Source organism: Cinclus cinclus, chromosome 3 (genome assembly GCF_963662255.1).
Source record: "Cinclus cinclus chromosome 3, bCinCin1.1, whole genome shotgun sequence".
Taxonomy (NCBI): domain Eukaryota; kingdom Metazoa; phylum Chordata; class Aves; order Passeriformes; family Cinclidae; genus Cinclus; species Cinclus cinclus.
This window is the reverse complement of record NC_085048.1, coordinates 97,217,217-97,243,745: the sequence shown is the minus strand read 5'-3', so window position 1 is coordinate 97,243,745 and position 26,529 is coordinate 97,217,217. Positions and strand designations below refer to the sequence as shown.

At 42.3% G+C, this 26,529-nt stretch overlaps 2 protein-coding genes across 2 annotated transcripts in view; one reads left to right on the top strand and one right to left on the bottom strand.

Moving 5' to 3' along the window:
* The window catches only part of CLIP4 (CAP-Gly domain containing linker protein family member 4), a 28,554-nt gene extending 15,095 nt beyond the window's left edge, over nt 1-13,459 (top strand). Inside the window, exons 9-16 of the mRNA XM_062489353.1 lie at nt 436-576; nt 3,150-3,233; nt 5,552-5,692; nt 6,098-6,226; nt 8,414-8,537; nt 9,304-9,368; nt 10,004-10,076; nt 11,538-13,459. Of these exons, the coding sequence (XP_062345337.1) occupies nt 436-576; nt 3,150-3,233; nt 5,552-5,692; nt 6,098-6,226; nt 8,414-8,537; nt 9,304-9,368; nt 10,004-10,076; nt 11,538-11,859 (1,079 nt within the window). The 3' untranslated portion in view covers nt 11,860-13,459. The remainder of the gene's footprint in view (nt 1-435; nt 577-3,149; nt 3,234-5,551; nt 5,693-6,097; nt 6,227-8,413; nt 8,538-9,303; nt 9,369-10,003; nt 10,077-11,537) is intronic.
* A 6,556-nt stretch (nt 13,460-20,015) lies between these two features.
* ALK (ALK receptor tyrosine kinase) overlaps nt 20,016-26,529 on the bottom strand; it is a 306,940-nt gene continuing 300,426 nt past the window's right edge. The window contains exons 25-29 of the mRNA XM_062490501.1: nt 25,812-25,904; nt 24,031-24,132; nt 22,706-22,840; nt 22,037-22,127; nt 20,016-20,720 (exon numbers count right to left, since the gene is read on the bottom strand). Coding sequence (XP_062346485.1) covers nt 20,016-20,720; nt 22,037-22,127; nt 22,706-22,840; nt 24,031-24,132; nt 25,812-25,904 — 1,126 coding nt within the window. The remainder of the gene's footprint in view (nt 20,721-22,036; nt 22,128-22,705; nt 22,841-24,030; nt 24,133-25,811; nt 25,905-26,529) is intronic.

Here is a 26,529-nt window from a genome sequence, read left to right as displayed (position 1 = left end):
AGTGTAACAATAATAGCCATGTTTCTTTACCTGTTTCGTCTTGCTTAGTAAGACATTCATGCTTATAGTTTTCTAACTTTGTTCTTCAGGTATTTTAATTCAGGTGCCGTGGACACACAGGACATTACCAAGGTGTTGTGTTTGTAGCAGTGGAGGCTGAATGTTACTGTTAGGGCAAAAAGGAGATCCTAATTGATAGTCTTACTGACTGTTTCCAACTTACTCTGTTCAAGTTGCTTGATAAGGATTTTGGTTTCACCGTCCACTGTTCACTTGTCCTTCCTACCCTGCAAGTGCTTTGTCAGCATAGCAAGTGATGATGGTGGCTAAAAAAAAAAAAACCTGAATTAATTGATGTGAGAGAGAGTAGCTGCAAATTTTATTACTGTACCATTACCCATGGTTCTTTGTTGGGACATACAATTTTCTCTCCAGGTATCTTTGCACCCCTTTCCAAAATAAGCAAGGCTTCTGACCATAAAAAAAGCTCCATACGAAGCTCTTCCGTGCAGTCTTCACCTTTGGTCAAATCCAAGAAAGTAGATGTGACACACATAACTTCCAAAGTGAATTCTGGTGAGTATTTTCTTGCCTGTTGACACAGGATGGAGAATGAGTAAATCTTGGTGTTAAAATCCTTGTTTGGAATTAGTTCATAACCTGGGATGAGGTGATAAGGTATTCATTAACTCCATGTTGTCATGGTTGGAAGTTCACTGAGTGCTGCAAGTGGTACTGGGAGGATGTTGTGTGTAGCTGTGGAGTGATTACAGTGATCTGATGTACTGTGACAGTTTCTACTCTTTACACACTCTATACAGAAAACCACAACATTTATTCTTGAGCCATTAAAGTAATTTCTAATTGGCTGTGATACCAGTTAAGTGTCTCAACTTAATGAGGTTCCATTTACTAAGATACTCCTGGAGAATTCACAAAGAATGAAAATCTTGTAAATAACATATTTACCTTTATGCCTAGAAATTGAAGATATTAATTTTCTGGCAACGTGATAAAGGAACTATTTAACTCATTATATTTTATCTGCTAATTAAATTATCTGAGTAACCAAATTACAAAGGTTGTCCTTGTAATAAGGCCTCAGTCCACTGATAGGAGTGATGGGCTCAATGTCTGGCTCTTGTTTAGTTTCTTAGTAATTTGCTCAAATTCCTTAATCCTTCTGTGTAAATTCCCTCCCTGTGGAGTGAATGATCCATGTTTGCTGACTGTTCAGGTTCCAAGTTGTTGGGAGAACAGGCTCATCCCTGCTGTGTGCAGTGCTGGCCGTGCATAATCTGTCCCCCCATGTTTGGCTGCTTATGTAATAATGCCAGTAAATATTTCATCAGCATTTCTTCTACCTTTTGAGCCCTGTTTAGGTGACTCACACTGAGGCAGCAGAGCTTAAGGAATGGAAGATAACACACGTTCTCACAGAATTTACCCAAGCACCCAAAAACACTGCACACTTTACCTGTAATATGCAGGGTGTAGAAACGATGCAGCAGGCTGGTGCCAGGAAAAGATGCATTTTGACTGCTTTTTGGATGACTTATGTAACTTTTCTCTGCATAGATTGAGGGAGGAATAAGTTTTAAGTGTCTGTATCTACAATTAGCACAAGATTCAAGCTATTTATAAGCCGGCATCTTGCGTAAAAAGCTTCTTGGGATAAGCAGTTTGTTAGGAGTATTGCTCAGGAGTAGATCCAAGCTGACTTCTTCTGTTAAATATTTTCCAGTGTTTGATTCACTTTGCTCTAAGCTCTGTAACCCATGAAGCTATAATGTGAGGGACTTTTCCTTTGTCATAGCTTTGTTCCAGACAGTTAAGTCATCACTCACCTTTTCTTGTCCCAAAGGTGCAGCTGTGTCTTTGTGAAATTTAAGCATCTTATACCTTGCTTTAAGGTAGAGATCAGAGTGAGTTAAGCGTTGTTTACCCAAGAGGACTTACATCCATTGGATGTGAGTGTATGGAAGCTGCTTTGTGCAGGGAGTCCTTGCACAGAATTCCATTGATATTAATGTGCCTGGCTGATTGGCTGGCAGGATTCGGGGAAAGACAAAGCTGCAGAGGCAGAACTTGGGTTTGCAGTGTTTGTATATCATCAGGTTGCATTTCTTCCCTTTAAACTTCCTCCCTGGAATACACTGGTTTGTAATAATTCATGAAAAATTAATATGCTTTTTGTAGATAAGGTTATAAGCTGCAAAGTAAAATATACTTAGAATAATGGATGGGGGTTTTGAAATTTTATTTGGTTCTATTGGATTTGAATAATCCATCAGATTGATGAGAAAAAATCTTTTTCGAGGTTCTAGGAAAAGGATTACTGAGATAAAATTAAGAAATGTGTTCTCAGTCATAAACAAATAGGTTTTTGATCTGATGCCTTAATGGCCATAAAATTTTGGGAAATAGACTACATTTGCAAACCAGTTCAATTCCTGTGGCTAAATGAAGCTGAGAGATGTAGTTAAATAAAACAGATGTGATTTTTCTTTCATGACAGGGAGGTGATATACCATAGATAAGCTTGTTCTTCATTGAGTTAGGGTAGGAAACTGTCAGAAATGCAAAATGACTGTTTGCAAAACTATAAGGTGAGAGGATGAGTTCCTACACATATCACAGCATTGCTGCCATGAGAGTTAAGTTCTTAAAAATCACACTGGCATGCTTACATCATTATTTGTAGTTTGAATGAAAATGTGATCTGAAATCTCTCTCAAAACCTTGATGTGTAATCTTTAAAGCAGAAATTGTGACATTAATACTGGTGAGTAGTAGACCTTAAGTACTATTAAAGTGAATGTTGATAGATATGACTTTGAAATATTTAAATAAAACTCCTTCAGTGTAAAAATTGGTATTTTTATACACCATTTGTTTATTGTTTGGCAAGAGTTTGGACTGCTTTAATGTGTTAAGGGGTTTAATATCTGTGCTTATCCATCAAAACAATTCTGCAGTTCTCCTTTTACCCATTTATCAAGTGTCTAAGAAATCATACAGTTTTACCCATTTTCCCATGCATCCAGTAATCTGCAAATCTGTCAAATTGTTCTTGTACATGACTTTCTTGTAAAGTTATTGTTACTTGTTAGGATGTGTATATTAAATTGTATCTATTCTTTTTATAGGCCTAAATAGGGCAAAAAGAGACAGCGCTTCTGAAAACAACTTTCTGATTGGTAACAGAGGAAAAACTGTACCTGCAAAAGATGGTAATGAAATAATATTTTTTTTTTAGCATCGTAAGAAAAAATCTATGTATGGTAGAGTCAGTATTATTGCTGCCTACCTCTGCCAAAGCCCTGTATCTGCACTATAGAAAAAAGTTGCCATGCTTGTTTAATTCAAGTCCCAAGCAGGTTGTAGGTATTTCGTTTTCTAGGAACAAAGTAATTTATATGGATGTTTGGCTGGTGTTCTATGTTGGTTTGGTAACCACTTCTGTCCAAATGCTTGGGCAGGAACATAGAACAGCCCTTAAAGCTGGCTCTTAGTAAATGATCTTGCAGAGGATCTGCAGAATTAACCAGCTGAAGTTTGAGGGAGACCTTTTGCCCTGTATTGTTGCTGCCTAGATTTTAATATTCTGTTGGCATTTTTTTTCTCTCCTCTGTGTGTTCATGCTTCTGTAATAAAGTGTTACCATCTAACAGTGCTTAACAGTGTTAGTGTTGTATCATGGCAGACTCACAATAACAGGCTTCAAATATAAAAAATGAAACTAGCTTTCAGAGAGTGCCTTCTGCATGTGAATTATTCTCTGCAATTACCTAGTTTCACAATTGGATAGCAACTTCTACTGCAGCAGTTGTTGCTGAACTTGAAACACAAAGGGACCTCACTTTCAGCTGTCTTTAACAAACCCTTAAAGTTGTCTCCTTCGAGGTTTTGTCTACAAAATCATAGTATAAGCATTGGTAAAAGCAAACATCTTCATGGCCTCCTTTGGACTTGCTCCAGCAGGTCTGTGATTCAAAGCATCTTTTTATATCTTCTGTGAGTGAACAGTTGTGAATGCAGAGAGAATTCAGAAAAGACAACAACTAGATTTATGAAACATGACTTAGGAGTAAAGACTTCGTTTGTGATGGTGTGTTTAAAAAGACAGGAGATGAAAACTGGAAGCTTTGGAATTTAAGGAATAGTATAACCATGCCTGTGTAGTGGGGGTAAAAAAACGTGGATCTAAACCAGTGGTGACTGAGGTTTTATACTGGAGGGGGGGGAACCCTGTAACACTAGAGATAATTACATGGTGAAATACACTACTGAGGAAGTCTTGAGATCTCCCTGATGGGAGGTTTCTAGGAACAGGCCAAATACTCACCTGTTAGGAATGTTATAACAAATAATTGTTTTTCCTGAAGGAAATGGAATCAATTATATGACCTGCTGAAGTAATTTCTGCTTTTCCTTCTCTCACCCTGTGATTTCCCACAAAATGAAGTATCTTGATGACAGGTTTAGTTGGAGCCATTTTTGTTGCATCTCTGTAAAAATGGTGGTCTGACCTCCAGTGAATCCATCCCTGGACTGGCTTCCCAATGACTTGTAGTGTGTTTGCAAATGCACATGTGTGTTTATGCCTCGGACATGGAGCCTGTTCAGTCACTGTTTAGTCAGTAGTTTGCATTTTCTTCATTGTAGCATAGCTGCAGTGAGTATCTCAAAGACTTCAGATTTCTGTCCTCAGCTTTTGTTTGGACCCACTGCCTTTGCTTTTCCTCGGTTCTTTACTGTTTTGGAAAATTGGAGAATTAAATTACATTGAACAAACTAAATCTGCGTCTATATGAAGCTGTTTGCAAAACCAAATGGATTAAGCTTCTCAAAAGTCTGTGAAATGTGATAAGCATTAGTATCTTAATTTTTCACATTGATGAGGCATAGATATGTGTTGCTGTACCCCACCTCATTTTGGGCAGAAGGGCTTCAGAAAGGCGAGAAGAGCCTTGAATAGGAAGCAGGAAAGATGTACATAAGTCTTACTGGACAGTTTAGACTTCAGGGTTTGCAAATGGAGATGTGTGATTTATTTCCCATTCTTGTTTTATGGTGCAGATTTTAATATTAATACAGTATGTAATGGAATATAGTAGGCTTTAATCCAGACAATAATTCACTCACATAATACCACATAATTCCTTCCATTTGTCATCACATCTTTAGTAGGCTAGATGCTGAAAGGCTGGTGGTATGATCTCTTATTACTAAAGCTCATGTGTTTTAATAAATATGCTTGGGAGTGTTTAGATGAACTTTCATAGAATAATAAAGATAGGCTTTTGGAGACCTCTTCTGGCACTCAGCTGTCAGCTTCTTCCCAAGGCAGGGTCACGTGCACCTGTGTCATTCCTGACAGGTGTTTGTGCAAATGCTGTATAACAAGGTCTAACTTTGGCTCTTCACTTTGTATTCTGCCCTCCAAGGAGAGCAGATAACTTCCATATTAGAGAAGCTTTCCTTTCTGCTTAATCTGTCCTTTTCCAAAATACAATCCCTGAAGGACAACTTTCATTTATGTCTTTAGGTTTTCCTGAGTACAGCAGCTCTTCTTCTTCTACTGCCTCCTTGGAAGGCAAACGGAATTACTCCAAGAAGAGGAACTCAACGAGCAGCAGTAAAAAAGCCCTGACTAGAGTGTCTTCTGCCTCATCTAAGATGAGTGCTGGTATGGTCTGTTGTGTATTTTCACAGGGGGGAGTTCAATGCTGCATTAAGTACTTAGGTAGAACTACTTGTGTTGTTTCAGAATCCGATACAGCTTGAGAAAGAGACTTGTGAAGTAGTTTAACCATAGATCTAAGTTTGGCAAGTTCTAGAATGACTTTTGTAACATCTTCAAGATGCAAAGTGTTTTTATAGTTGGTCACTGTACCTTTTCAGAGCAGAGAAAAGGCTGTAGTCCAGTTTTTATGCTGGCACAAAACAAGTTTTTGTCTAAGCAAAATTTGTGTTGCTATATGTTGAAGGTACACTGGGTTAGAGATAAATGTTCACTAATCAGTTGGCTTGCTATTGAAAACTTCCTTAAAGTTTTAATCTCATTAATTTCAGATCTTGTTCTTTTGACCAGGGCTGTATAGTTCCCCAACCACGAGGAAAAATGCTCTTGATGGAGAAATCCAGGTTGGGGACAGAGTACTAGTGGTGGGACAGAGAACAGGCACTGTTAGATTTTGTGGGACAACAAAATTTGCACCAGGTATGTGCAATGCTGTTGTGTGTACGTTGTCAAATCAGTATGGAATGGCTTACGTGTGAGCACGTGAATGGAAATCCATCTTTTCCCCGCGCTCCTTCCAAAGGAATTCTTAATTTAAATTGGTTTGTTTCCAAGTTCTTTCTCTCTCTCCCCCTCCCCCTGTCCTGTGTTTCACTGAATATTTTTTACTTTAATACAACTGTCAGGAAAAAATAATGGTTTAAAAAGTGACTTTTACTTGTCTACTATCACGACTTAAGTAGGAGAGATACTTTGATGGTGAAATTATAGGTATTACAGAATCACAGAATATTTTGGGTTGTAAGGGAGTAACCCACAGAGTCCAACTTCTTAACAAAGCTTTCTGTAAATCCTCAGTTGAGTCTCCACAGGGGTATATAGTTTATTGAGATCACATGCATTTACTCCTCACTTTTTGTATTAAGGCTTTTTGACACAGCTTGTGTCTGGCAACAGTGGCACTCGTATGTCATGTCCCAGTCTCATTTCTTAACTTATTGGCATCTTTAAGAGGATAATTGTGAACATTAAAATTTTAACTAAAAAACCTTTAGATCACAAGATCAATAAAGTTGCAAATATCTCAAAAAGCCCCAACCCCTACCACTGTTTTCTTATCCTTCTTCCTTTCTGCTTCTCCCTTCCCCTTGCTGAAAGCATTTTGCAGTGAAGTCAAGTGCTGTCAAAGGCAGCCAGGTGTTCTGCATTGTGGAAATTACTTTCCCAGTCCAATACTGTAACCAAATTTATCTTCTCTGTGGCCTTATCTATAATCTTACCACAAGAGTAATGCAGAAGCACTTGGTAAGTGTTGGTGTGAGTACCTGGTTTAGGTGAGGGCTGTGTGATTGGTAGGTGATTGGCAATACTCTGTCGTGACACTGGGTGGCATCAGCATGTAAAAAAACCCCATCAGGATGCAAGGTCATGGTACAGGCTCTGTACTTGCTTCATCCCTACCCAGTTCCCAGTTTCAGTGTAGGCAGCCCTTGCTCAGGCACCCTTTGTGTTGTTGCTGACAAAGTGATCAGGGAGAAAAGGGCTGTTTCCCACATGCACTAACACCTGTGAAATCAGAAAGCTGTTTGACAGTGTTAAGTCTCTTTCCTCTCTGCTTTAAATCAGGAACAATCTTTTGGAGGAAAGCATGCCATTGTAAGAAGTGAGGATGGAAAGATGACAAATCATCCCCATTTGCTAACCCAGTGATTTATAGAAAATGCAACAGATGCATGTTTAAGTATTTCAGTTCTAATGTGTATCAAAGCTCTGGAAGTTACCCAAGGTTCATTCCTTTTGCTGCAGTGCAGATCTTTATTTAATTCTAAAAATAGGAAGGGAAGAACTTCTGATACACTGAGCCCTTCTAATTCATAAGATGTCATTCTTGAGTTTCTTGAGCTGATAATTAGAATTTTAGTTTCATCCAGTGTCTTAATACCAAGTGACTTGAATTAAATTCTGAATCTTCTGGGGATGGATTGCATATGGACTACTAATGGAATGTGAAATTTAGCACCTTTATGTAATTAGCTCACATTTATCACAGGTTATGAATGATCAAGCTCATTAACATCTTGCTGCCTATTCAGTGTTCTGTACGAGATTAATTGATGGCCAGTTCCAATTCTTGCACCTTTCTCATGATATCATACACCCAACCTTGCAATTTGTGTTAATTACAACTTTCCAGATGGAAAGAATGAATTAATACCAAAACTTTAACTGTTGATAATCTCAGATGAGGCATAAACCATGTGATCAGAGGACTGAAGAGGGAAATGTGACATAGCAGTGCTGCTCCTTGCTGTCTCCTTGTTGTCCAGTAACCAGTTATGCTCAGTAACATTCTGTTTGACTTCAGTGTGTCTGTGTATACACTTACACATATATATTCCTCAAATGTTTTACCTTTTTTGTATTAATTAAACGTCAATTTTATTGAAAGCAGATAAAAATGCTGAGATAATTAGATTTATTAGGGTATAATTTTTGCTTCATTGCATATTTTGTAATATTAATATTTACTATTAGCATATTGATATTTTCTGACTAGAAACTGTTTCCCTTGACATGGGTGAATGCCAACTATGCCAGTGGTCTAGATGAAGAAAAATCTATAGTGTTTTTTTCAAAATGCCTTGATTTTACTGTTCTGCAATATAGGGTTCTGGTGTGGAATTGAATTGGATAAGCCCCATGGGAAGAATGATGGCTCTGTGGGAGGAGTGCAGTACTTCAGTTGTCTTCCTAGATATGGCATATTTGCACCCCCATCTCGTGTACAGAGGTGAGCACTGAAGCTCTTGTCATGTTTGGATTGCCAAAGGATTTCTTAATACATTTCCAATGTGAAGCAAATTTTTGAACACATACAGAAGATACAGATGTTTTCTTCTGCAAATGGAAGTTTGTAACCTACATTAAAACCTGGTGGGTTTAGATCAGCTTTTTGAAAGCAGAGTGTAAAACTGGAAATGCATCTCTCCCTGTTTCTCTTGCAGCTACCTCAAGTATTTTGATTCCAGAGCCTCTGATAGTCTGTGTTCATTAAACCTTACTTTCATGACCCAATCCTCATGTGTTCTGCTAAATTCAGTTATCAAAGGAAATTGCCCTTGGACATGACTGTAAATGCACTTTTTATCCCAGCTAACTGCAGAGTATCCAAAGCATGCACCACTTGCTTGTAGTCTCTTCCTTAGGTTCCAGGAAGAGCATCCAAGGAGTTCTGTACTTTTTCCTCCTCTATTTGCATGTAGTTACCCTGCCAGAAATGTTCATGTTTTTATTTCTCTGAATAAGCCAGCTCAGGCAAACTGTTAGGAACTTGCCTCAGAATCATACGTGCTGTCTCAATGAGTGAGGGGCAAGTAACTCAAATACACTGACTTGCTCCAGGCACTTCTTGGATAGCAGCCTGAGTGCAGCAGGAATGTTGGTGTCTCTTGGGGGCAGATGGAGAAGGAAAGAATCAAAACCTCATCAATACTGGACAAGAAGCGAGTAGGTTTGTTCAGAGTTGAGTTGAAATTTATTGTGTTATTGCTTTTCAGACTAACGGGTTCTCTGGATTCTCTCACAGAGACTTCGTGGAGTAAAGTAACTCACACTTTTCCAGGTAGGAGTGTGAGACACTGGGATTTGGGTGAGGCAGCCCCTGCAGACCCTGCTCTGCAGCCAGAACCATCTGTACAAAGCCAACTTCTCCAAAAGCGCAAGAGATTTTCAGGGACCCCGAATGCCAGCCAGTAGTCTGGCTGCTCCCTTCCTAAAAATGTAGCCTGTAGAAGGAACTGTGAAGTACTATATTGTTCTTAACAGTCTACTGGCAGGAAGAATTGCATCAGTTACGATTGTTGGCAGTCTTCCCTTATTGCTAATACTGCATTCTAATCAGAGAGAAAGGGAAATGGAACCTGCTTCGTAATACAAATTGAGATTGATGAAGAGATCAGCAGGGAACATCCCTATGAAGTTATTAAAACTTATGTGAGGTACTTGAAGTAGTTGGTTTTCTTCTCCTCTACTTAAGCTTTTTGTGGAAAGACCTTCACATTACCCTTGTTTGGTTTGTTTAATTTAATTTCTGTTCACTCTAAGAAGCCAAACATAGGCATATATGTTCCTGAGAAGTTTCATCCTTTGATTTCCAAATTAGAGGGGAGAATGTGCAGCTAATGTAGTGGAAGCAGTATAAAAAAGGTGTTATTTTCCTCAAGAAGTCCTACACCTCTTCTTAATCTTTCCACTCAGGTTTTAGACGCAGTCTAAGCACCACTTCTGCATCTTCTCAAAAGGAGATAAACAGAAGAAATGCCTTTGTTAGGTGAGTGTTATGAGTTTCAAGTGCTCGGGGTGAGCTGGCTGTTAGCTTTGCTCGAAGAACTATGTGCTCAAAATGCATATAGGATATCTAGACCTTTACATGTTCATTTTTTTCTTTCCAAAATGGACCAGGAGTACACTGGTTTTCCATATGCATGCAGGAGTACAGTCCTAGAATTCAGGCTGACGTTAAAGTTGTTTTCCAAACGTTCATTGCTGCATATTCTGCAAATTCTTGTATTTTCACACAGCTAGGTGAAGTTCAGAGGCTCTTGGTAAAGGACTTCTTTTTTTTTTCTGGTGACTCTGACTGATAATTGTATGTTAAAAGTTGTTTTGGTTAAACTGTTTCAAACTCCACATAAAATGTTTCGTCTGGCTTAATTTACCAGTATTATCATCTGCTGTAAATACTGTAGATCCTAGCATCAGGTGAAGGAAATTGCTTTTCCAGTATTTCAGACTGCTGCGTGTAGCAACCTGTTACTGTTATTTCATGGTTTGTTAGTGACATGAGATTGAACCCAGTTTTTCTAAAAAGGGATTTGAGGATGTGTTTTTTTTCCCCCCCGTTGCACTTCCTTGAATTACACATTTGCCGTGGATGTTTTATAATGAAAAAAAGACAAGACTCTTTTGGTTCTTTTTCTTATTATTTTTCTTGTTCTTGTACTTGTTCTTTTTCTTGTTCTTTTCCTCTTTTTTTTCCCCCCGTTGCCTTTTTTTTCCCCCCGTTGCCTTTTTTTTCCCCCCCGTTGCCTTTTTTTTCCCCCCCGTTGCCTTTTTTTTCCCCCCCGTTGCCTTTTTTTTCCCCCCGTTGCCTTTTTTTTCCCCCCGTTGCCTTTTTTTTCCCCCCGTTGCCTTTTTTTTCCCCCCGTTGCCTTTTTTTTCCCCCCGTTGCCTTTTTTTTGTCCCCCTTTGTCTTTTTTTTTGTCCCCCTTTGTCTTTTTTTTTGTCCCCCTTTGTCTTTTTATCCGTCCCCCTTTGTCTTTTTTTCCGTCCCCCTTTGTCTTTTTTTCCGTCCCCCTTTGTCTTTTTTTCCGTCCCCCTTTGCCTTTTTTTCCGTCCCCCTTTGCCTTTTTGTTTTTTTTGTCCCCCTTTGCCTTTTTGTTTTTTTTGTCCCCCTTTGCCTTTTTGTTTTTTTTGTCCCCCTTTGCCTTTTTGGTTTTTTTGTCCCCCTTTGCCTTTTTGTTTTTTTTGTCCCCCTTTGCCTTTTTGTTTTTTTTGTCCCCCTTTGCCTTTTTGTTTTTTTTGTCCCCCTTTGCCTTTTTGGTTTTTTTGTCCCCCTTTGCCTTTTTGGTTTTTTTGTCCCCCTTTGCCTTTTTGGTTTTTTTGTCCCCCTTTGCCTTTTTGGTTTTTTTGTCCCCCTTTGCCTTTTTGGTTTTTTTGTCCCCCTTTGCCTTTTTGGTTTTTTTGTCCCCCTTTGCCTTTTTGGTTTTTTTGTCCCCCTTTGCCCCACTAGATCCAAGAGCTCTGTGTTGCGGCGCAGCTGGAGCAGCAGCGCTGCAGCTCCCTCCGAGGGGCCCGTGAAGCTGCACGAAGGCTCCCAGGTTCTCCTGACCAGCTCCAATGAAATGGGCACCATCAGGTACATCGGTCCCACAGACTTTGCCCCAGGGATCTGGCTGGGGCTGGAGCTCCGCAGTGCCAAGGGAAAGAACGATGGCTCCGTGGGGGAAAAGCGCTACTTCACCTGCAAGCTGAACCACGGCGTCCTGGTGCGACCCAGCAGGGTCACCTACCGTGGGATCAACGGCACAAAGCTGGTGGATGACATTTGCTGAGCCACAGTGTGCTCACAAGGGTATTGTAAAGCACATAACAACCCCTCCTAGAATGCAAACTTATTTTGGAATCTTTATATCCCCATTTGCGTTTTACATATAGAAGTATATATGTATGTGTGTGTATATAATATATATATTTTATATTAAAAATATATATATATAAAATAGAGAGATAAATAAGTGTTCAGTCATGTTATGAAGTAAAACCACTGTTGAGTTTTATTTCTTGCTTTAATGATCCTTGCCTGGAAGGTTATTAAAGCATCTTGGGTTTAAGATGCTGCATCATTTGAAAGCCATTCCAGTTGGAGAACAGAGTGTCTGCAGTGTTCTCTAAAGTTCCTGTGTGGTTCATGCACTATTTAGAGGGTTTTTCTCCATGTAGTAATGAACTGGAAATGTTTGTGCATTGCCTGCTTTTGACACTGGAGGTGGTTGATGGGTGACATTAGCCTGGTTCCTGGGCACTTTGTCAATTCCAATACCAGCTGCTAGCAATAAGAAAGGAGGAAAAAAAAAAGCCAACACTTCCCCCCCCCCCCCTCCCTTTTTCAAACAGTTGTGGAGTATTTTTGCATTTTATCGTTCATATCTCTCTTCCTTCCCCCTCCTCTTCTCTTCCTCTCCATAATGCAAAAGGGCTGATAAATACAAGGATTTGCCCCTCTCCTAGTGAAGAGCAGCAATTAACTAAAAAGCCTTTAAAAAAGCACAAATACACTGCATGTCAGTCTGTGCAGTAACAAGCACTTTTTGTTCTGCATTCGTAGAAGGAGCTACATACAAGATGCACTCTTTAAAGTAATGCACTTTGCACTCTCCTGCAGAGCGTTCCCTCATTTTTAGAGACTGTTGTGTTGTTTTGGGGTGCTGCAGGCATTGAGCATCACAGTTGTAAAATGCAAATAAATGCAGAGTGGAATATGTAATACCCTTATCATAAATTAAGTCTATATAAATACAGCGAGGTAATTCCTGCCAATGGTATGGAACAGATACAGGGTTTTCAAGCAAGCTGTTGCTGTTATTTGATTAGTTTGTGATACATGTTCCTTTTTGTTTGCTTTGGAATGGTTTCCAGAATAAATTTTTTTGTGAGATCTTATGATGAATTAAGGATAATTTTAGGTACAGCACTGTAATGGGCCTTTATGTGACATCATTTGTGTACCAGCCTTTTAGAACAGCTAATCTTTTGTCCGTATTTTAAACATAGAATATATTTTAATTTCTCAGCATATGTAAACATTATCTTAACTGGATGGGTTTGTGTTCCAGAAGAGTCATTTTGCTCTTAAATGATTTGCTTGCTCTTGCCTGCTTGAAGAAGTGACACTGTAAATCATAATATCCTATTTTTTAGACAAAATCCTGCTGCTGTAACCTTCTTTTAAATGTTGTAGCTATTTTTCCTGATCTGTGTTTAAAATAATGCACATTGTATTCTAACTCATGGGAATTTTTAATTGAATATAAAAGCTGTAAATGTTGAATGTAAAAAAAAAAGAAGTTACGCTTTATATTTAGAGATGCAGATATTCAGTGATGTACTGAACTTTACTTTGTCTAATATCTGTTTCCTGCTGGAATTAATAAAATGAAGCAAAAAGAATTTTTTAGTAGAGCAGAAAGAAATGTACATTCTGTAAAGACCCAAGGAAAATTCTTACTTCTGTTCTTCTGTACAAATTAAGTGCATGGGGTTCAGTGTGGAACAGCAGCTGCCAACTGGGAATCAGAAGCTTTTCTCTCCTGGCTGTTCAGCACAGAACTGCCAGTTCCAAACAAAGCCTTTGCACAGCACTTTGTCACAGCCTGGTGCTCCTGGGTGAGCAGTGGAGTTTAGGTGAGGAGACACTCATTATCAGGAATGCTCTTTTTCCTGCCTGACTAGATGGAATGGGTGGAACTGCTTTATCTCAGGGGCAGCTGGAGCTCTCCAGGAGGTAGATACGGAAAGAAGTGTGTGGGTAAGGCAGCAAGCCAGGGCAGCTTGTTAGAGTCACACCACTTCTGTGTGGTCTGTCTTGTACAGATGATTCAGTGGGAGCTTGTTTTTCCTGCAGGGGTGCCAGGCTGCACCTTCCACAGCTCTGCAGCTGGAAGCAGGGTCTTGGCCTGTGCCTCACTGGAGCTGCCTGATGGGTACAGGAGAGGGCACAGATATCATCTGGCACTGGTGTGTTGTGCTCTACCTTCCATTTCAGCTTAGAGGAGCAAATCTCACAAGGATGGAGCTGTTTCAGTAACTTGGAATCTTCTGCCATGAAGCGAGAAGCACTGTAAATTTATGTTGTCTGAAACAGAAATAAATCAGCCCATTGCAGAAAGGATTACTGATGGCTCTCTTCAAGGTGATGATGGGAAGGGATTTGTGCTTCCCTAAATCCAAGGTAAGTTGCCATAATCCTTTACTCTCATCCATGCAGGAGGATACTGTGTCATAAAATGTTCTGAAAATAAGTGGCAGTGAAGTTTGAAATTGGGCTCTGTGCAGAGAACTGTACTATCACAGCCCCTGTCTGATTAGAAAAAAAAGCCAAATGGTCCTCAAAGTCCTGAGAAACTACATAAGTAAAACATCTGTAGTTTATAAATAAATAAACAGGTGGTTCCCAGCAACTCTGTGCAGACTCTGAGGCCAGTCTTTGTCCCACAGCATGTCTCAGGTCCCAGTAAAGAAAATGTCCTTCCTCAGTACTCTTAGCAATTAAATCTTTCAAGAACACTGGCTGGAAAGGAGAGAGACCACAGGTGCATGTGACAGGAAGATGAGAATTTTCTTGAAGTGTCTGAGGATGGGGAATTAATTTTAGGGAGTTCAGCTCAGCTGGACTCAGTGACTGTTTTTCAGCTGGTGACAGTAGCAGTTTTCTGGGCAGGGAGCCTGCACTTTCAGAGTGCTGCTGGTCAGCAACATCTGAGGCACACAGAACCAAGGCTGGCTGTGTAGATCTGCAAGACGTAGCATAGCTCCTCTGACACGTGAACTCTGTGACCTGTGAGAGGGCAAATCCAGCATTTCTGTCATGGCTTTTTCAGAGTTCAGAGTTTGCAAAAGCCTTATCAGGGACCAGGTGGAAATTGAAACTGTCCATGAAAGCCACATAGCAGAGCACCCACCTTTATCCTTTTCCCTGCCTGGCTGCAGACTGACAGCTCTGGAAGAAAGGGGAATTAGAGCAGAAATTCCAGCCAGTGCCAGATCCAAACCAGGCTGTGGTGGCCGGCCAGTGACCAGCCCTGTTCCTGGAAGAGCATAGGATAGCTCCTTTTTCAGTTAAGACAAGGAAGAAGACAAAGGAGGGAGGGGAGAGGTGCCTACTGGAAAAGTCTTGTTAACCAAGCCACAGCACTATTCTGCAGTAGAATGAGCCTGTGAAAGTTTATAATAAGTCAGTCCGAATTTCAAGGAGCACTTCTTGAGAATGCAGCTGCCTGGGCTATAGGAGTGATAGGGGATGGGATAAAAAGTGAGTGTTTAAGGGCAGGAAGTACCTCTTCCTAGAATTGTCACAAGGGTCAATACTGTCATTTTCAATACTAAAATGTATTAAAATACAGCTTATAGGTAGACCTACCCTCAGTCCAGACTCAAAGGCTGTCTTAGGTATATACATTTAGGAAAACACCCAAATGCTATCTTCAGCCATACCCTTTGTTCTCTTTTTCTACTGGTCAGTTTGTGTGGGTAAAAGCCAACCTTCCTTGTGACAGAGGGAAGGGTACCTGCCCCTGTAAGAAACTTGGTGTGTAATGTTGGCACTACAAAGAAGTCTGGAACAGCTGCTGTGAGCCTAAAAGGTGGCTCGGGGTACCACCAAACCTGCTCCTTAGGGTGTTCATCACCTTAATACTTCCACAACTTTGCCAATAAAAAATGGATGTCTAGAGACCTCCTTCTGATGTTGATCCAATCATTGCACAGCCCAACACGGAGAAATCCAGCTACTGTCACTTTATTTGTCTTCATGCCTTGTGGTTCACTACACTTGTTTACAATACAAATACACTATTCAATACAAAATACTCAATGACCATATATTAATATTTTTCTTCATAGTATCCCTGAAGTGCACAGGCCCTTCCTTTATAAACAATGTTGCATAAATGGCTGTACATGAGATGGACACTCCTATAATGAAGCTCGGTACTAAAAGAAGCCAGATGTGGACGCTTGGGACATTTCCCTTTGATGGGTTTACCTCTGGGACAGACGAATGGCAATGTCTTTGCTGCTGTGGAAGGCTGCTTTATGCTATTCCCGTGTCAAGGTTCTCATCCCCCAGAAGCCAGGCGTAGTACCAAGAGCAGACATGAAAAGTGGCACCAGTCATTTCCTGTTCCAGCCCTCGTGTGCCATGCCGCAGCTGCTCCCACAGAGCCTGTGCAGGGAATCTGGAGCACCCACGGTCTGGCACCGCTGTCCGAGACCCACTTGGCCAAATTAACTCAGCTCTGGGGCTTCCCACCTGTGGTCCCTGCACCTCCTCTCGCTGTGGCCAAGCCCCTCTCCCACCCCACTCCCTCACTGCGCCTCGGGGGAGCAGAACCACCCTCGCTCCTGCCCTCGCTTCATTCCCAGGAACATGGTGAAGAAACAAGGTTCAGTGGCACAAAGGGAAGATGATGGGACAACTGGAAAGGTAGAGACAGGCATTCAAACCCAGTTTACCTCCAGCAGCTCACAGAATCAGAAACTACTTATCTTCTATAGGAAACCAGGTAACATCCACATGGAAATAAGACATTTTCAGAGCATAAGTGGGGTAGCACAGGATTTTCCCCAGTTGTGCTTTACATCTTGTAGATCATACTGCTTCCCACTTTTCCACTGTAGAATGAGGAAGACATAAATCAGAACATCATCACTACCAACACAAAAGATTAACTGTCTTAAAACAAGTTCTGTATAAATATACAGTGTGTCAATAAATTATAATTTAAAAAATAAGTTATAGACAAAAATAGTAAGAGAGTTAAAATAACTTGAATCTGTTTTTCTCCTAGCATGGAGGGGTTTGATAGAGGAATTTGGGGTTTACAGACTGCTTTGGTCTGGTGAGCCCATGGTGACTTAAATCCCTTCTGGTCCCTGCAGCTCTGCGTACTGAACAGGTGAATCGTCCTAGACACAGAAATTAAAATTTCTGGTTCATGCTCATGGCAGCTGCAGCCTGAACACAAGTAACAGAGCACGCTTTCTTTGGTCCAAGCAATTAATAGTAGTATTTGTTTTCTAAGAAAGAGGACAGGCAAATGTTTCAGCTCTTGTTTCTATGTGAGAAGATTTGATTAGCACCAATATTTACAGAACGGTTTTTGCAGCCTGGGGTACTGTGCCTGGATAGCATACAGGGATACCAAACTAAATGCATGCTGTGGAAGAGGTCAGTAACAGTATGGTTTTAACATTAAAAAATAAGCCCATACTGGATTTCTGGATTCCAAGAGTTTAGAGAGAGGGATTAAAAAAAAAACAAAACCAACCAATAGTAAAAAAAAACCCCAAAACTCCAACCAACCAAGAAAATCCAAACCATTAAAGAACCCACAACAAAGCATTTTGCACTGGAGACACTAGAGAGAAGCTCACTTAAAAGCAGCTGCCAGTGCTGAACAGTATTTGTCTCAATGCACTGTACTCATCAGACTGGAAAATTTCAGTGGAAATTCACCGTTTTCCCTCATCAGAATTATCTCTTGACATATTCCATAGGTAAGAAGCAGGAACATGTTTAAGTCCTTTTTTACATCTTCCATTCTGTAAGAGTACTTCAGTAGAAATTCTATGATAAAAATAACAGCACAGCACAAGCCCAGAGCAGTAACCACATTCTCTGCCTTTCACACCTACAGACTTAAAATCATCTCTTGCTGCTTGTGCTTTTTAAATTTCTTTAAAAATGCCACCTTTAACATCATAACCTGGCAGCTTATCTGCATTTGTGCAGCATTGAAGCTGCTGCCCCAGATCCAAGAATGAATGATTTCAGCTAGTCAAAGATCATTAACTTAGCAACTTTTTTTCTTGTGCATTCTGTTGAAAACACTCATCAGTAAACAGGTCAGCTTCTGCCCTCAGTAACTTTGTAAGGCAGCAAAAACTCAGGAGTGTGCTCCTTTGCAAATAAAAGCTAAAGAAAACAATGAGGAACTTCAGCTGTTCTGAGAAAGATGGAATACTTAAATGAAAATTGCTACTATATGTGAATAATGTACTAGTATAATAAATTGTTCAGATAGTGCTTGCCTCCTGAATTAATCAGCTTTCTTGAGACTTGAGAAACTACCCCACTGAGTTTACTGAGCTAGAGAGACTGGTATGACACTAATACAGTCCTAAGCTAGACAGAATCCCTCCCCAGTGGCTATTTTTCAGCAAGGGCTGTGAGCCTAATAACCTTGGAGGTGACAAATACCCTCTTAGCTGAACCCAAAGAAGCCTGTAAGTGTAACCCTTGGTATTCCCCCTAACCCATGCAGCGGCAGTGGGATGGATTTCTAACAGATGAACACAAAATTCAGAGCAGCCCCTGACCCAAGCTTTCCAACACATTTGGCTCTGGTCTAAAAAAAAAAAAAGGATTTAATTCTGTGTATCATCAGAGATTACATCAGAAAGGCATCTTAGGAAAGTACACTAGTGCTCCCCCTCCAATGTGTTTTTACAAGGCGGGGTGGCCCAAATCATGTCCTCCAATTTCAATCTGCCCATTCCCAAGTTTAGGATATATAGGGATTCTGGTTTGTTCCCTTATGAAGACAGGAAGCTTACCTCAACGTTTGGATCCAGGGCCAGACTCAGGGTCACTTCACTGAAACGAAGAGTCTCAGACTGAAGAACACCTTCCCACTCCTTTGCTGATGCTCCAGTACTCCCATTTCTATGGAAATAAGCACCCCTTTTTTGGATAGCGTTCATGCTAAAACAGCTCCTCCCAACCCTAAGCTGAAGTTACTAATGCACATCTTTACACATGAATTATTTCCTACATCTATGTTTTGACAATACACTTAACTGGAATACTTTTCATGCACGGGGTGTACAAAGTGAGTCAATGGAGTGTTTGTCCTTAAACCTCTATCATACACGTATTTTGTCAAAGGAAAGAGGGCTCTAAACCCTTCAATACAGACAGTAGCTGGCTTCCAGACAGTGGCACAGTGTAGTCTTCTGCCTTTATGGTGTTGTTCGTAGAGGGTGTGTCAAAGTCTATTTCAAACCTTAGAGGTATGCAGGTGGATATCCATTTTCAGGGCATGGTGAAAGTCTCTCTCATAATCATAGTCCTTTAAAGCTTCACCTTGATTCCACTTGACACTCACATGTTCCTGATGAAGGACATTCCTACTTTTGTAGGACAGAAGGAATTTTAAAGGGCTTTACTTGGTTCTGGTGCTTAAGCATAGGTGAACAAAAACAAACCAAAGAAAACCCCAGCCAAACAATGCCTATCCCCTGATTGCCTCATATCACCTATACCCATCCTCTGCTTCCTCTCCTCTCCCCTTCAAATGATGCAGTGTGACCAGGGTTTTTCCACTGCCCTGCCAGCACCTCCACAACACTGTGCATTCAAGGACTTTCGACGAGTGGATCGTAGCTGGAACAAGATTTGAGAATGTGCCATCTAGTCACCACTCAGCGCTGTCGTATTGGTTTTTTGTTTGTTTGGATAAAGGACGCTCTTCCCAAACTCACTACAAGCTCTGCCAGCAGCTGGAGACCTTCAAGTCTTCCACAGCAACGACAAGTTTGGCACAGAAAAGCCCAGACATGAAACACTCATGGCAGTGAGCTGCGGCTTGACACAGAAGCAGAGGACGCACAACTGGGAAAAGCTCACAGGAAGGGCATGACGACAACCATGCAGATGAGTTGATGCAACAGCAGCTGGGCCTTGCAGTTAACAACAGTTCCCTGCATCCTCCCTCCCCCTTGTTCCTTTGACTCTACTGGGGCTCTGGTGGTTTGAAGCCTCTCGGGTTAGTAGAAATTACAGCATCAAGGGTGGCACTTTTGGAGCAAGTTTGCACAAAATAGGAGGTGATGCTGTCCGATGCCTTGCTCGTGGTGTGTTGGGTAACAGGACATCTCTTCAAGGCTCAGGGGCCACAGGGGGGAAAAGTCAAGAGAGGGTCGAGGGCTCTCAGGGCCCCTGCTGGGTTATGTGGCTCTTGTTTCTAAGGACAGGGTCCTCGTAACTGCTAGCACAAGGTGGTGTGGAGTTTTCCAAGGGTAAGCCCTGCTGTTGGTATCCATAGTTGACATTCCCACAGGGGAAGTGGCGCAGCCTAAAGAGAGGCACTTCTTTAACACTTGCAGTTAGGGAAGATGGCTCTAAGAGCAGGGAAGAGCCTGGCAGCCTGCTAGTCACAATGTTGGGCCCCACAGTACAGTTTCCTTCCTGTCCCAAATTCTCCCTCTCGGGCCTCTCCTTCTCCAGCAGAGAACTGTTTTTGCTGGCCTGCCTCTCCGCAAACCAGGAACCGTAGGTTGGATTCCAGAGATTGGTGGGCTTGTTTCTGGAGCCCCGGCTTTTGTGAAGCTCGGAAGGGGGATTGGACTGGGCATAGGCCATGTTGATGTGTCCCCCCCCTGTGGCTGATGGCACCTTCCCTGGCACTGGCTGTTCCAAGGCTCCCACTTTCCCTAGAGATTTTCCGGCAGTGACGGCTGACGGCAGGGGTGGTGGAGATGGCAGGGTTTGCTTATCATCCTTTCTGTCTTGGTGTGTTGATACCAGGAGAGGAGGAATTCCTTCTGGATCGTCAGGACGCATCGCCACCTTCTCCTCCTCCTCAGCCGATGGGCCGTATTCTACCGGCAAGGCAGTGTTGATGACATCGGGATCCTGACAAGGGAACAACGGGAATTTCTCAAAGTCTGCAGCCATCACGGATTGAATGGCACATCTAGCAGCTGCCATGCTATGATCTCAACGCATCCCACCACCCACAGCCCACATTCCATGAGGAGGGGATGCAGACAAAGTACAGTTAGGTGTGAGATGCAACAGGATATCCTTAAAATCCAACTCTTTAAAAGAAAGTAACCCTTAAACTCACCATAGAGCAGCAGAGGCACAAAACCAATGAAAAGCACTTTTTATGTCCAGCAAAATTTCCTGTGGGAATGCTTTTTGGAATCTATATCATCTCAGAGTTCATAACATTCTCAGATAATATTGAGAAAGTTGAAGCCATGTAAGTATTGCCTCCACACAACAAGGGAGGAATGGGAATGCAGAATGAAGACAATACTGGCTGACCCCTTGAAGCCCGAATCCATAGGGACTGCAGTTCTGAGATATTTAAGCAGTTTTGAAAATTAAACTGAGAGAAAATGTGGTGATCCTGGCAACCTTTACTTATTGCTATATGCCATGGCAAGGTACAGATAGCAGAAAAAATTGCCTCCCAATCCCAGGATCCAAACACACATAAAAAACAGATCAAGCTTCCCAAATAGCAAGGGAAAGTAAACTGACTGAAGTGAACAACAGCGAGATCATACAAGGAGCCTGTGCTGATGTAGGCAGGAGAACATTTTCCAAACTGCTCTACTCCTCACAAGCTAAACCAGTGGTAAAAAAAAAAAAGTAAATCAGATTTTGGTCTGGAAAGTCAGCCACATCTTTTCACTGTTGCCCAGCCTAAGAATCCCCACCTCTTTAGCCTGGCCACCCCCACCTGCCTTCTCCAGGGCTGTCAGATTAAAACATTGCCAACAGCTGCTGAAACCACCTGCAAAGGGTGCTCTGAGCTGGGACCATTTCTGTTCAGTGCTGACTGTGCTTTAAGGGTAAACACTGGGATGGAGTGGCTGGAATGAGGCATGTGGAAGCAGTGCAGGTGCTGGCTTGTATTTGCTCTTTTGCTTGTTGGAATCTGCACCTCTATAAGCAGAAGCAGAGCTACAGGTGTGCTCTTTGTAAAGCTGTGTAAGCCTGTGACAGCCTGTGCTTTTCAGCAGCAAAAGAAAAGAAGGATCAAGCACCTGATGAGGTAAACATCCCAGCAAAAGGTCCCAGGCTGACATCAGTCTCCCTGGATTGCTGACTGCAGTAGTGCAGTGCTGCCTCCTCATCTTGTGTCCTGGCTTGTCTAGACAGCTCCTCAAGAAGAACCCTCTCCACCCCTCTCATCTGAGGTGAATAAACACTGATACCTGAGTGCAGTACTCAATTCTCTCCAGGATTATGGCGAAGTTCGGCCGGTCTTCAGGCTGGTGCTGCCAACACTGGGTCATAATGCGGTAGCTGGAAGGGCAGAACAGGAGACATTCATGAATGGCAGATCCCATGGGATGTGATATCTACTCATGGCAGCTTAGGAATCACAGACATTCATCACCATTCTTGCTTCTAACAAATGAGAGTTCTCTGCCTTCCCTGGAGTTGGACAACTGATGCACTGGTAACCACTGGAATGTGACCACCAGTGGGGTGAAATCCAGAGTCTTCCAGAGAAATTACTCATCCACCTGAAAGCCCCTGGACAATACACTAAAGGTAGGCAGAGCTACAGATAAAGGAGCCCAGTTTTCCCTCCCTGTGAACAGTCTGATGCATTGAAGTTTCACAGCTAACCTAAGACAGAGAAATATTGTGTCATCTTTGACCAGACAAGCAGTGGCCAGGACTTCTCAAATGGGCCCTGAATTATTCTCCAAAACAACAGAAAAATTAAATATTAGAGAAATCACTGGCACTAAAGTTTAATAAAACAGATTAGTCATGAGTAGGTCAATCTTAAAAGTCATTAACTTTTGAGTAGGAAAAAAACATTTGAAACAGAAACTTAATTGCACGAATATATCGAAGTTATAGTCTCATACACAGGGCCAGGGCAGTTTTTAGGTGGATCCATCCTTCCTCCATTGGTGACAAACTCCAGAACCTCCTGGTTGCTTTTGCTGGGGTAGGGCATGTATCCCAGAGAGAATATCTCCCACAGCAATACGCCAAAGGACCTGAGGACAGAAGCAAAGGAAAATGAAGTGAGGGATACTGGAATGACCATCACCAGTGGGCAATGACCTTAGGTTCAGTATCATCAGCATTGCTCTTTGCAACCTTTGATGAGGCAGCTGGTGGGAATCCTGCAGCAGGGTCCAGACATAAATAAGCTGCACAGTTGTAACAGTGAACTTTAGAACTTTTAACAAATCCCAGGAGCTGACTGTTAGGTGAGTGAAGCCTATGATGTAGGTAGGTAAATATGGTTCCTTTGCCCTTGTACTCAGCACTGCTCGGCTGGAGGCAAGAAGTAAAGTCAGGTTATCCTTTTCTGAGACACTGACCACTGCTGGAGACAGGAGTTATGGCAAACTTTTCCTTTGGAATAGCTACCCTGCATGAAATATCATGCTAGTGAATCCCCACTGATGCTCTGAGGCCCACAGGCCCCACCTGTGACTTAGAGTACAATAAAAACCTTCCCTAGCCATCACAGCCCTGGGCCTGGGTTCTGTGACCTGCAAAGCCCTGGGGACAGTGGCTGGGACAGGACCCCCTCCAAAGCATTCACCTGGTCAATGTCCTGGAAACCACAACCTCGTTGGTTAAAACTGTAGAGAGATGTGCAGCGATGGGAAACTCCTCTGCTTGGTGCTGAGACAGGCAGAGCTCAGCTGTACAAAAGTTTGGACCCCACCCCTCTGCTGGGGCTTGCTCAGGAGCTGTGTCCTGGCCATTAGTCCTTTCCCACTTCACACACTCCCTGAGGTCTTGCCTCCTGCTCATCCAGTTTTCCTCCCTACCTCTAGCCACCCAAGAGCTCCAAGTGCTGCTCTAGGCCAGGAGAAAGGCAAATCCACAATGTATGACACCCTTCCCCCTGACTGGCAGGATGGATCATGTCTGCAGCCTCCCATGCTGCTTTACTCAGTGTGGGACTAATGCTTTCCTCCCTGGAGCAGCACCTGCATCTGCTTTGATCTCCCTTCCCTGCCCACTCGCCTGCCCTGCATCACCCACCTCTGCACAGGTCTGACCTTTCAGATCACTTGTCTCCTCAAACACTGCTGGCTCTGAAAGACCCAGCTTGTCTTTTTAGTATGTGGGAAGTGAACAAAAATGTGTGTTTTATTACAAAATATTCACAGTTTACAAAAGGGGTTACAACACAAACAGACCGGACTGTGGAGGAAAGGATGCGCACCATGTGTCTGTTTTTGATGTAAATATCCCTTCCATGAAAGCCTCAGGAGGCATCCATTTGACAGGCAACATTGCACACCCACCCTTACGATAGTAGCTGGCTCTGCAAAGAACAAACAAAACAAGAGTCAGCCAAGAATTCAGAAAATGCCATTAACATGGTATTTTTGTAATTACAAATATTAAAATTATGAGCCAGAGGAGAGACTAATTTAGGTGGAACAATCTAAGTGCTGAAATGACCTATTTCTTCTCATGAAAGTAGTGGAAAAGAGCAAACCATGGAAGCGCTGTTTAATCTACATCACTTCAGGCCTGATCTGGTAAACCAGTTATCCTCATCCTCCTAGTGAACAAACTCCTTTGTTACTAACAAAGTAACTTGTGCTGGCAGAGCCTCCTCCTGCCCTCTTCAACTACAACAAGATCTCCTCACCTCATCTCACACATGGTCATCTTGGGCATACCCAGCAAGAAAAAAACAAACCTATCCCATATATATCCAGTCTAAAGCACTGTCAGTAAAATCCAAACCCCTTTGCAGGAACAAGGAGTTTGTTGAGGAGGATGCCAAGCCATTAGAGCTGGGACAGTAGAACAAAAATGTTCCTGAGACAGGAGTTAGAGCAGTCCTTTAGAGTCACTGTCATTTAAAATAAAACCTGCAAGGCCCAATTCCCATCCTGGCAGTTGCAGGAGGCTGCTCATGCAAGCTGGTTTCAGTCCTCTAACCACACAGCCTGAGCATCCAAAGGATATTCCTGGACAAAGAAACATATGCAGGCTTCAAAGCACCTTTGAAAGCTCAGCACCAAAGTGTTCATCTTGGCAGTCAGTTCTGCTGATTGTGTGAGGGTGACAGATGCTACCTTGTCCCAGCAGAGCCCCATCTGACAGTGGGGCAGCATAGGGACTCTTTGTGGAGGGAAAAAACCCAAGCAGCTCTGATACACTTGGCTTTTGGAAAGCTAGCACTCTGTTTGCATCACCTCAGGCTGTGATAATACTGTCAGAACTCAAGCTAAGCAGAGCCAAGCCTGGCTTAGTAAGTGCACAGGAGAATCCCCAAGCAAGAAAAAAAGAAGGCAAAGCACTGGAATAAATTGTACGGGTGACTGAGCACAAGGCATTCCTTTTTCCAAGTCAGGGCAAATCAATTCCTCAGCACAGCAGGATATGGAGCTGCACTTCTAGAAGTGCTCTATGGAAGATGAGACATCAGACTGCAGCCCTGACTGCTTATGGTCATTAAAGAATTTCTGGCACTTCTTGCAAGAGCAGAGGTAGTTAACCCTGTGTTCTGGCTGAATTCCAGTTTGGGTGATTACATTTTCCTGACCTTCTTCTGCACCTTCCTCCTTTAGCTGCAGTAAATTGAGGAGATTTACTGATGACACCAAACCGAAGGTGCAGGGGTAGCATCAAGGAGAGAGATTAAACTCAGAATGATTTGGGATCACAAAACAAAAGGGTACATCAGTGCCATTCAGTGTGGAGAATGTAAAGAAAGGAAACTGAGGACAGAGTCTAAGAGGGAGGAAAAACACCTTCCATGTTCATTAAACTTCACTGCCCAGGAGAAAACTGTCAGTAGTGGGAAAAGTCTCCAGGACAGTTTAAATCAAACACCAGGAAGGCATCAGCTGGGATTCACCAGGCTGGGATCTCTCCACTCTTGCCTCACGACAGTTACACAGAGAAGCACAAGAGCCTGTACAACCACTGCTCCTCCCTAATTTCAGTGACCTCCCATTGCAGATACCCTGAGCTTGGCTCTGCTACCTGTATATATCCCGGGCCATTCCAAAGTCTCCAATCTTAGCCACTCTCCCAGGCCCTCGACAGGTAAGGAGGCAGTTCCTGGCAGCAATATCCCTAAAAGGAAAGGGAAGAAAATAAGGAGAAGAACTACTTAACCATTTAACAGTTCTGCAAGTAAAAAAAAAACCCAAAAACAAAGTACCTCCTTTCCTGAGCTGCAGAGAACCTAGAACATCCAGTAAAGTCAGTGTTTACAGATAACTGCAGTGTCCCCAATTCCAATCTATCCCCACAGCAGGAAGTGTTTTGTTCTTTAACATTTTCCTTTAAATCTTCACATAACATCTTCCAGTTGAAAGGGTGGGCCTCCTGTGAGCCTCCCTTTACCCCGGGAGGTATTTTTATGTCTCTAAGGAGTGCAATAAGAGGAACTGATTTCAGCAGTCTACTAGTCCCAACATCAAGCTGTCTGGGGAATGATCCACTGATCTTTTCCTACTGTGCTTGCTCAAGTGTTGTCAAAAGGCTGTTGTACTGCCAGAGACAGGTAGAATGCCAATGTGCAGGTGCTGCTCTGAATACTGAAGCTGTGACCCTGAATCTGTGTATGCAGGTACAGCTCCAAGCTCTACCTCTGCTGGGCTGAGGTAAACCTTGAGGTCTGAATAACACAATGGCGCAACTTGTGGGTGACTCTCAGAACTGCAAACTGCCCACTCTCATCTCTACTCAAAGGCAC